The 11,833-nt window shown below is 36.5% G+C and overlaps 1 protein-coding gene across 1 annotated transcript; it reads right to left on the bottom strand.

Moving 5' to 3' along the window:
* Window positions 1-7,938: 7,938 nt before the first annotated feature.
* LOC145776397 (uncharacterized) lies at window positions 7,939-10,526 on the bottom strand. The gene is made up of 4 exons (XM_082587795.1): window positions 10,394-10,526; window positions 9,457-9,568; window positions 8,456-8,570; window positions 7,939-8,160 (listed from the first exon to the last, which is right to left on the bottom strand). The coding sequence occupies exons 1-4, from the start codon at window positions 10,471-10,473 to the stop codon at window positions 8,102-8,104; spliced, it is 366 nt and encodes a 121-aa protein (XP_082443921.1). The 5' UTR covers window positions 10,474-10,526; the 3' UTR covers window positions 7,939-8,101.
* Between the last annotated feature and the right edge of the window lie 1,307 nt (window positions 10,527-11,833).

Below are 11,833 nucleotides of genomic sequence, written 5' to 3'. Positions count from 1 at the left end.
AATGAAGTTAACAACGCATGTGGTGGCTTAATTCCCAATGCTATTGTATTGTTGGTGTCCAACACCAATTGTCAATAAACAAAACAATTTAATTCTTATTGCGGCGTCACAACCATAGCTTTATCATAAACAATAGATCATTGTTACACCGCAGATAATCAACAAACTGTGTTGGAGTGTACATGGATTGTTCAATACAAAAACCTGATTTGTACAAACTCAGTTGCAATCGTGTTTTTATAAAAAAAAAAGCAATCATAAAGTAGAAGTAATATTCTTCTTGTATTTCTCTAAAATAACTTGAACAAAACATGGTTTGTTTACCTCAGTTTCATTACAAATTGTACAAATGCTGCGCAAAGTACCAGAAAATGTGAATCGCAATCTCGGTTAAACTTGCAAAGACATTGTAATTTAGTTTTAACGGTTTTATCTCCAAAATTTTTTGAAGTAACAGCACTTAACTTCAGAAATTCAGCAGAGGATGAAGAATGAAGATACACATTACACATTCCTTTCCCCCACAAATTTGCATACAGTAAAGCTCAACAAACAACATTTTAACAAAAACATTCCATTTGAAAGATACGACAGTTAACAATCTGCAACAACATGACCCGGATGTTTATGGCTTTCATAATCGCTTTCTTGTCGCTAATCAACGCAATTAGAAAAATATTTTTTTTCCTCTTTGATTTGTGACTTGTCCTTGGCTTGAATCCGGCAACAACAACCCAGGTGAATTCCCCAAATAAACGGCGTTATCTGGCGTTGCAAAGTAAACTTTTTCAACCCAGAATTAGTTTCAATCGACGCATTTATTGTCTTTGACCTGATGAACAACCAAACGTGGTTTTGCTTCCGACTTTTTTCCTTGTCACGTCATAAACAATGGGTGAAATTGTAAAAGCAACACTTAACTTTTGCTCTAGTCTATGATCTTATATAAGAACCAAAGTTTTCTGTGGTCAAGGCATAGACGTTAATAGAATAAATTCCGTAACTTATACTCCAACATTCCATTAAACCACTCTGTGTGCAGATGCGGTGATTCAACGAAGCAATGTGGAAGTTTTTATACTTCAAAAAAGAATATTCAAAATTTCCATTTTTCGTTACTTAATGAGAGTGAGAACTATTATTACTCCGATCTTATAATTTTATTACATGAACTCACATAATTACATGCTGAGGGCAATTACACAGAATAATCAATTTCTTTGAAGAAGGATTCCGTTTATTTTGTCTGCACTTTTAACCAATCTAGTTTATAATTTGACATCAGACACTTTAAAAGTTTCGTGGGACTTTACAATATGATTGTTTGCACGTGATAGCAATTTGGACTGTCTCCAATGAAATGCCGATTACAAGACGTGAGGAGGAATCAGTTTGCATTTAAAATGTAAAGCTCTTAAACTCTAGTTCCGCTAATAGATAAAAAATGAGAAAATACCAAACGACTTCAATATTGTTGAAAACAGAAGAGTATCTTAAATAGCTGGCCGATGCTATGGAATGATTGCTATGGAATGGTTGCTATGGAATGATTGCTATGGAATGATTGCTATGGAATGGTTGCTATAGTTGGTTGCTATGGATGGTTACGTTTAACGAAGTTTTTTTATGCAGTTGAAAACAATTGTTATTTTCATTATAATAGTGATAATTAATTATTCTTAGAATCAGCGTTTAAAAATATTATAATTACATAGAACACTATTTCCTCTTTCAGCCTGTAAAGTTTGATTCCTCGCGTTCTCAACTGACAATCGCGCAATCGCGTCCGACTGACAAAGCAGTATTGTTTCAGAGCCGCCGCAAGCAGGAAAATATTACACAGCAAACATACAGTGACTCACGGCGACTGAATCGTTGTGAAAGGATTGTTTTCTCAAAGCAACGTTCATTTTACCGCTGCTACTACGTCAACACAATACAGCCACAAAACCATGTCACCTTCTCCAGACGTTGATTCAATGTCAAAAACGATTGATTTGCTGACTGGAAGAGTGCAAGGTCTGGTTAGCTGCATTTAACTTCATAACAAGTTGAACATTGACAACCTGTGCGAAACATCAGTGAAAATTGTCTACAATTCCATTTAATGCTGAAGTCGATGGGAGAATAGTCACTTTAGGTTTTTATGGTGCAAAGTAAAAATTGTCTATTTTTTTTACACATACAATATAAATTTTATTGTTCTTCAATGCTCTTCTTTTTTATTTGTTTATTTTTCCAACTTATAAAATTCTTTCAAGGTGTTGCAACCGTGCCAAATTTTAAACTTAACTTATTTCGGCCTCAAGTTCGTTACAACGTTTGCGTTTTGTCGCTTCTACCTTTTTCTAAACTTCAACTATGCCTGGCATGTATTGTTATGCCTGGCATGTATTGTTTTACTGACATAGTCGCATAAAAACTGACCTGACCACAATACAAACTGCAACGTTTCGCAACATAAATTGAACCACCAATGTAGACTGAGAATGTCTAATTACTGCAGCATCAAATTAATGTTTATGTACATTAAAATAGTAGTATAGGCACACACTGTACAACTGTAATAACGTTTTGTTGTGTGGCACGGTCAGAATATATTTCTACCTTTTTCTTGAACTTACAACTAAGCAACACAACAAATATTCTCAGTACTTCCAATTATTTGAGTACAAGTTGATCTGACAAATTGCCTCCAATCTGAACAGCATTCATAGCAACTTTCCAACGATGATTTAACAAACAGGTTTATTGATATGACTAAAATTGTTTATGAAACCACTGCGGCTTGTTTACGTATTGTCACCGACACGACTTCAAAAAGATAGTTTAAGACCCGTGTCTGGTTTCGTAGAATAATGTCTTGTTTTCTTCACAAACTAACAAGCTAACCACAACAGCGCAGTCGACAAATTCAACCTTTTGATATTGATGCAACCACGGCCTACTAGAACACCGACGAATATGTTGCTTTTTGGAAAAAATTCCAAGAGTCTTAATTTACAATCATAGCCAAACTTGCAATTTTCTCATTTCCATAAGTATGTAAAATAAGTAGTCTAGTATTTGTACCTGGACATATTTTTGGCTGTGTAGCCGGAGATGAGGTATGTAGCCAACGTTGACCGCAATTTACGCAATAATAGTGTAAGCCTTTCCAACTCCATTCTGGAGGTAGCCTCATCATTCAATCGTTAGGTTTATTGCATTGCAGGTCTTGTCTTCAATTGCCATATTTTACCTGCAAGTTTGAACTTGGCGAAAAATAATGTCAATTGTCATGGCTATGATTGTAACAATTAAGACTCTTAGAATTTTTCCCAAATAGCAACATATTCGGCCGTGTTCTTGTAGGCCGTGACGAACAAAACATTAATGTTTTATACGTCTAATTACGTTAAAACGATTAAAAAATGAGATCTTGTTAGGAAAGCAAAGGCCAGGCATAAGAAATAATGATACGCTATGCTGATGACTGGTATTCAAGCAACACCATTATGTCGCAACAAAGCTAGTCGAGGTCTCAGCAAGACCTTACCCAGGTTTGACGCAGTTTTTAAAAACCCAGACAACACATTAGTCGTTTTTCTTATATTCTGTAAATTGTACATTCAAATCAGTCGTCTGTAGACGTTAAATCAACGTAAAAACGACCGATTTGTTGTCTGGGAAGCTTTGGTGAGTGTGAGCCATTGTGAGAGAAAAAGAAGCTAAAGCAAAAACCAATGTCCACCGATGCGAATGGCGACTGGATCTAGCGACTCAGAGGCATTTCCTCCAAGCACTGGTCCAACCAGGGAATGAAAAAGCAGAGTTAAACCAACTCAGCTGGGAATGGAACCATGACCAAGTAGTCAAGTCGAACGCTTCATCCACCTAACTAGGCTACCTCGTCTATTCCGATCTTTGGAGCCCAAGAAAAGGTTTTGGGATCATCATCTCGGCTCGGGTCTAGATGTATCTCCTGGACCACATGTTACTGGGGATATCACACTTATGGAAAACAGATGGAGAAGGTTTAGGCTTTTAACGAAAAAAGAATAGAATTGTGTATAACTGTATATCGATGTATGACCTGCTAATAGCGTCAACAAACCCAATTATCTGGTTGTACCGAAATCCTCAGAACGTTACGAAATGCATATCGACGGATTGCTGTGACGTTTACAAATTATTTCCATCAAGCAATCCTGTCTGTTCCTGTAAACAATGATGTTCTCTTTCTCTCAAAGCTTGGAAATCTCTCGGAATAAGTTTTTCCAGCCTAAGGCTCTGGTAATTTGTGATCATTATCCGATTTAAGTCGGTTACCATTGTACTCGGAGACTTAAAGTTTATTTATTGAGGTCTTTGTTTACAAAATTCTATCCAGTATATTCGCTTCAGTATTCAAACCAAAAGGAATTTAATAAAACGAAGCAAAACAAGTTGCGTCATTCCAAAGACAAATGCTTCATTGAGCTTTTGTAATTATTTTAAAATCTAAATTTTTCAGTTTTTCAAAAAGTTATTATTTTAATAAATAACTAATAAGCATACTTAAGTAAGTGTTAGCTCAATTCCATTGTTCCGAAGGGACAGTTCTGTTGGTGTCGTCTTTGCTGGAAAAGAAAACTGAACTCAGGATCCAAAAAGTTGTGAAGTTCAAAGCGCAAAGGTTTGCTAATGCTTGAAATAAAGAAATTGCGGCACGATACAAAATGTCCTTCGTCCTGACCTAGCGACGTCTTTTGTTTCGATTACATAAAAATCGGCTCAAACCACCGGTGGTGACCAAGGACTACATTTTACGCTCAAGTATTAAAAGATGAAATGAAAATTAGACTTTGTACAAATGCCAGAAGCCAAAGCAATATATTCACGTTGTACAAGAACAGTACCGGTAGTCTACTAGCTGGCTGCATAGCCGAGTGGTGAGAGCATTGGAACGGCACTCGAAAGGGCGCTGGTTCGACACCGCTGAAGAGCATTGTGTCTTTGGCAGGACACTTGAAGGCATGCCTGAAGGTGAACATGAAGATTGGCTTTCTTGCCTTCTCGTCCACTTAATTTAAATCTTATCTGATATGGATTCCTACATAGAAAATCAATCTTCTTTACATTATTTCAACGTCTGCAAACGATGAATCAATGCGAAATACTGGTTGGGACATGGTTCCAACTTTCGAGATAGACACAAATCGACCCAAACTCTTTTGAGGAGCATGAACGCGAAACGTCCAAAACGAATCGTGCTTCTGTAAAAGTTTAGATCGCAGACTCAATTTGGTCAAAAGCGTTGTTTGGGTTGAGATTTTTGAACTTTACCGTTTCGTCGAAAAATTTAGGTTGTATCAATGTTTAACGCTGTATACATTATGACAGCAACAATGCTCATTATCACGTTTCAATGGAGTAGCGCGGTCAACGCCTGTATTTTGATCCAACTTTCAGTGATACAGGTTCTAAAATTTCTTCAGTTTTGGAAATCGCAAATATATAAAACATCTGCCCATAGGTCTACGCAGTTTCTAATCCACTAAAGTTTGTTCCATCTCTGCGATTTTTAAAGGCTTCTTACTGTGTAACTAATGTACTGTAGTAATACACACACAAAACCACATTCAGCATATTTACGTTTCGAACGTTTTCGACATCACAAGATGTCCTCGTGAGGAATTACAATTATTCAATAATTTCATCTACAACCAATCAACAAAACACAGTAATTGAGGATTAAATTCATCAAACAAAAAACAATAACTGACGAGGACATCTTGCTGTGTCGTTCGAAATGTTCGAAGCGAAATTTGTTAAACGTAGTTTTTTCTATTTGTGTTAAAAATAAACGTAAATATGTCAAACCTGGTTGCTGCGTTGCTCGCCTTTGTGTGTTTTGTGTACAACAAGATAAACTGTTTACTGAAGCTCTATCATCTAGAAATGACAAAATAAATGGGAACCGTCAAACTAACAGAAGGACTAACTTTTACCGATCCTTTATCTTCTGATGATTCGATGGCCAGTATACCAACATAGTTTGGTTATTTTATGCCGTAGTCGTCACTAAAGTTTGTTTGTTGCCGCCAGGTTTCTTGTCATTTTGTGTTTATACGTTATCTTACATATGCTTGTTTTCGTTTTGGTTTGTATTATGAAGCGCGAACACGTATTTTTCTGCTACATAGACTATTATTTTTACATGACAAAATTCTTTTGTCTTGCTCTCACTTACGCTAGATGGCGCAATAAAACAAAAGACCAACACCTTTAAATTACAAAAAGGCCATTTTTTATATTTTTGTGCACGAAATTTTTTCAACAAACTCTACTAAATCACTGCCAAAAGCCTTCCCAATTACCAAACCATAGGCCTACTCTTCTGCTAAGAAGAAAACTCAGCTAATATTTTTAAATTAGTAAGTCCAACAATTTCCACGGACAATCCGGCAATTCATCGTTGCAGTGCTCCCTCCACACACTGCGCAATCTCTGACTTCTAAAAATTATTATTTTTTTTTTTAGTTTTTTAGCCTATTGTTGTTGTACGAAAAATGAAGCTTTTCAGTTTCAATAATCTTCATCTCATTCATAGCAGCTACAACTACATTGCTATCTAGGCCTTACTGCTTTACGTTGTAATGGTTTGTTGATTTTCCCTACTTCTCTGGTCTTCTAGTAATAAAGTTTATTTTTAATTTTGTATCATACAGTATTTATGATGTGATCACATTATTACCCGACTTATCCTCGCTGCGCGATGAAACAAAAGTTTAAAAAAATGCAAGAAGTTTAAATAACCGACAGCTCTGCCACAAATTTGGTGGCACAGACTCTTTTGCGGCCTGTCTCAATTAATAAATTACGAGATTAGACCTTTTACAATAAGCCTGGCAACATTATTTGCAGACGTTGAATCGTGTGAAAAGACTAATCTTCTGAGTTCTGACTGAGCAAACCAGTTTGTGACTCAATAATGTTACGTCTATGTGCTAGTAAACAATACGTCCCTATATAGACCAGGGCCGGATTTAGCTGATGGGGGCCCGGAGCACTTTTACATCGGGGGCCCCCCGTGCAAAAAAAATTTTCTATGGCGCGAAAAACTACTTCTACGTCTACAGTAGCATTACATTACATTACTACAGTAGCACAGCATTTTGTAGAAACTTCAAAGGCTAAAAGAAAAAAATCACACAAAATCACATTTTTTCCACGTTGGGGGGCCCCCTTCAAAAGGGGGGCCCGGGGCACCTGCACCTTCTGCCCCCCCTAAATCCGGGCCTGATATAGACGTCCCGATAGCTCAGTTGGTTAGCGCGTAACGTTATGAACGAAGAAACTTTAAGATCAAGCGGCGCTGGTTCGACTCTCGGAGTAAGCGCTTGAGCAACGCACGTTAAGGATTGCTCTCAATTCAGCGGCACCTAATGGATGGAATAATTTCCCGGAAACAACACTTCAACAATCGGAAACTTCACTCTGTCAATCTCGGTAACCGGCCCTGCGTCAAAACCCTCTACAAGTATGCGAAACTACCAGGAATAACCTATCAAGGCTTTGTCAGTCCGAGAATAAAGATTCAAAAACCAACCAGTCACTGGCGAGTTGTTTGTTAATTTGTGATTGTGTTTGTTTGTTTATGCTTGGCTGGCTCAGAATTGCCAAGAAACAATAAGTAACTTTAAATCGCCTTCGTACTGGTGTTGGTTGCTTTAGCAAAACATGTTATACTGGGGTTCACCAGCCTGCGCTTGTGGCGAACCTCAAACATCACTGTGCAGTTTTTTGACCTGCAGGACATGTGGACGACATAGATCCTAACACTGAGACAGTGCACTGGTTTTGGCAGTTGGAAGATGCTGCCTGTGTAGCAGCCTCATACGCAAGAAGAAGACTTAGAAAACTAATTTATTGTACTTAATTTGTCAAAAATTTCTTGTTCTTACAAACTCCAAGGATCTCTCAAACATGTTTTATTTAAAGCTGTTATCCAATTTATTTTGAACATTGGCGACCACGAAGAACAAATGGCGACACTAGTGGTTAACCGACAGCAAACATTTCCAGTGATCTTGGATATACAACCGCAACAAAAAATGGCGGTTCATTCTTTGCAAATTTATTCAATTTGTTGCCGTAATTCGTCGAGAGCATCAAACTCTTCATCCATAGAGGTGTCTGGAAAAGTATGAAAACTAAATTGTCAGATTTTTATGTATGAGCAAAAAACTAACATTCGATGTTTTATGATTATCTTTTTCAAAACATTCAAGTGGTTTAAGTTGCTTCTTCTCAGACTTAAAGAGATCGGATCGCCATAAAGCATGTTATTGTAGACTACTGCAGCCTCCCATTAAGATTTGCATTCTTATGAAAGTTACAAAAATGGAAACATGGTTATGACAATTTTTTTACAAAAGCAAGGTTCAAGCGTTCAGTTTTTCCAAATATGAATTTTTCTACAGTACTTCACCTTTTTTTACTTGTTCGTTCAATTGCTGGATTAGTTCAGCCGATGCATCTTTGCTGACTTCCTCCTGCAGCATGGAATCCAGCTCCTTCAAAACAGTTTCGTATGTTTCGTCATCCTTAAAAAGAAAGATATAAGTGAAAAGTATAAAATAAATCAGGCCATTAAATTTATAACTGATAAAGCCGTCACTGCGCAGACAAGTAAAAGAGTGGATACGACACTCGAAAGGGCGCCGGTTCGACACTGCTCAAGAGCATACAGTTAGGTTTTTAGCAAAACTACGCATGTCTGAAGGCGGATGCGAACATCAACTTGGCCTTTCCGTTTATCTAAAGTTTCAACAATGGACGTAACCTGAATACCACGACGACTTATAAATCTGCATTAGATTTGAGGTTCTGAGCTAAAATTTGTCAAACAAAACTTGAAAGTATCGAAAATTGTACCGATGTATCGAGATACTTTGTCCTTTGTTTGGATTCTTTAAAAAATCTTATTCTTGAATGGTTCCCAAAAAAATTAATTAATAATTAAATAATATTATTATTTAAAAAATAATTAATAATTTTCTAAAAAAAGACAAATCATAACTGAAAATTTAAAGATAGCTTACTTTAAACTTTTAAATGTCCGTTGTGCACAAATTTTATTACAGGAACCTAAGGGAAATTCAAAACGAACTTAGAAGTTTTATTGAAATTCAATTGCTCACTTGTAGCAGTGAATGCGAGAATTATTTAGATCAAATTTAATGTTATTTGACATTTAATTTAACTTTGATCATTCTTTTTCCAAAACAATATTTTTTTTCTTTATTTACTGTAACATGTTAAAGAAATGTCTGATAACAATAAAACAAATGCTTGTGACCTCAAAGATTGCCAATAAATATCAAACATTTCACTGCCACGTTGGTCTTTGTCTTTTGGGTTTGCAACTAGCAAACTTATTAATAAGTAATCAACTTATTATTACTATTATCAATTTATTAAAACACTTACCATTTCTCTAAGTTGTGGAATGATTTTGTCTGCATCTCCACGTCGCAGGGCGCTTCTTAGCAAGATCGGTCCCGCGACCTTGACCGCTGGGCCCAAATTTCGCTTGAAACGGCTGAGGAAAAAAATGTTTTGAAAATAGTTTTGAAACAATTTTGAGAAATGTTTTTATAAGTCGTTGTTCATTATTGACAGCAATCTCAGTCAGCCAAAATCTTTCATCATTACAATGATCCGATGTCCATAGACGTATGTTTAATCTTAGAAGACAAATTTTGTTGGTAGTGATATGTTTTCCGCTCAAATAATAAGATATACACTTTTTTGAAGTTAGCATCTGCAATATATAGTTGCCCTGCCAACCATTATTTAATAGTAGATTGATTGAAACAATACAATTTCAATTTTGCAATTTGCTTCGTCGACCGTACAACTTTATCTTGGATGTCTCATTTACACTATAAATGAAAGTAGGCTTACAAGAACCAGTAAATCAAAAACTTTTCTTCAAAACGGTTTATCGGGCAAAGATCTGATATAGAAAACTAGTTGAAAGTAGCAACATTACAGCTTTCTTGAAAACATGAAAAAAGAAGTGTCCAATATTTAACGAAATAGTCTCGAATTACGCCACCATTTTTACATTAATTTAACATCCACAGACGTTGAAACAATGTAAGACCAGTGTTGCTATCTGGGAAGCAAAACACAATGATAGTGGACATTGACAGTTTTCTTGTCTAGTTCATACAAATTTCAATAACCAGGTAACACCTTAAATGTTTGAAAAACACAAAATATCATTAGCTTCATATATTTTTGATATTTCAGCTCGTAAAAGTCATTTTCGCGTTGATAAAAAGGATGGGTTTAGTTTCAACGTCTGCAGACGTTGGTACAACGTAAAAAGACTGATTTTAAAATGTAGAATGAAACTCACCGCCATCCTCTTCTCCACCCGGCATCTGTGGAGCCTATCACCAGGCAAATGCACAAGAGAGTTACCAAGAAAGCGCGCATGGTTGATGACTTTACAAAGTTTGAATGAGTAAACCAAAACACGTTGATTTGAGCAATTCGATGAATGAAACTAACCGCTCAAGCTCACGCTTATGTAGATGTCAAAAGGAAGTCAGGATGCTATCAGCTGTATGCGCTGAGCTTGTGCTTTTAATTCAAGCTTTCTACGTTTAAATGAATAAAAATCATTCACAAATTTCGACCAGTAAGCAGATTAAATTCGTGTCAGAAAATTCTTCTAAGATGCCACTTTTCGTGACATCCTCCTCAACGAATCGTGAAGCGGAGCCCGTTTTCCGTATCTCGTTTGTGATTCGTGAAGGAATCCATTGTCGTCTGTCAAGCATTGTTTGCACACACATGTTGAAAATTTTATGTTTCAAATTTAAAAAAGCTTTTGTTATACTTTTTAAACGTAAATAACTTTATAAAAACCACTTTTAAATGTTGAATACTAATTCTGAACAATTTATAAATACTATTGAATGATTAAATAATTAACATTTTAATTAAAATATAACAGAAATTGTGAATAATAATTAATCAGTAGGCTATTGATGAAACCCATATCAAACCTAAACTTAGGCCAAATGACTTCTAAACTTTAAAGCCACATAGATCTCGCCTCCAGAACTAATGCCGAAAAAATAAGTTTTAAATTTTTACCAGGGCAACTCTTTAATTTTAATAAGCAGAAATAGAAATTGTTCAAAAGAACAAAAGCAACCACTGCATTGAAGTTCTTGTTAAACTTTTTACCTTCGCCCGCCTCAGTTCACCCCGATAGTTCAGTTGGTTGGCGCATAATTTCGTAAACGAAGAAGCTTCAAGATCAAGCGAGGCTGATTCGACTCTCGGGGTGTGCGCTTAAGCAACGCATTCTAAGGACTGCTGTTCATTCAGCGGCACCAAGTGGATGGAATAATTCCCCGGCAACAACAACCGGAAAGTTTACTCTGTCAATCTCAGTAACCGGCCTTGCGTCAAAAGCCTCTACAAGTATGTGAAACAACCAAGAACTACCTACCAAGACTTTGCCGGTAGTCACTTAAACATGACAATTCCCGTAAGATCTGTGAGACACCGCCAACCAATCAAAACATATGTTTAAGTGACTACCGTCCACTTGCGACCCCTTTAACACTTAGCCAGAGTGTTGATCCTACTTTGAACTTTGTTTGGTAATTACAGAAAAAGGTATGACAGGGGTGGGAGTCGAACCCATGTCATTAAAATGCATTCCATAGCCTTAACTCACTAGACCACCCTGGCTACGGTGCAATCTTCACTGCTTCTACTTTGTATCAGGAATGTTTGCGTTTTTTCTCCGTTTTACCTGTAATTTTTTGATTGGTTGGAG

The sequence above is a fragment of the Aplidium turbinatum genome, chromosome 8 (genome assembly GCF_918807975.1).
Source record: "Aplidium turbinatum chromosome 8, kaAplTurb1.1, whole genome shotgun sequence".
Classification (NCBI taxonomy): domain Eukaryota; kingdom Metazoa; phylum Chordata; class Ascidiacea; order Aplousobranchia; family Polyclinidae; genus Aplidium; species Aplidium turbinatum.
Note: the sequence above shows the minus strand (reverse complement) of the source record. Positions and strands in the feature narration are given on the sequence as shown.

Coding starts and splice junctions, on each gene's coding strand:
- LOC145776397 (XM_082587795.1), bottom strand. CDS start 10,473: ATGCGCGCTTTCTTGGTAACTCTCTTGTGCATTTGCCTGGTGATAGGC. Junction 9,569..10,393: donor GGGTGGAGAAGAGGATGGCG/GTGAGTTTCATT, acceptor TTTTTTCCTCAG/CCGTTTCAAGCGAAATTTGG. Junction 8,161..8,455: donor GAACGAACAAGTAAAAAAAG/GTGAAGTACTGT, acceptor ATACTTTTCCAG/ACACCTCTATGGATGAAGAG.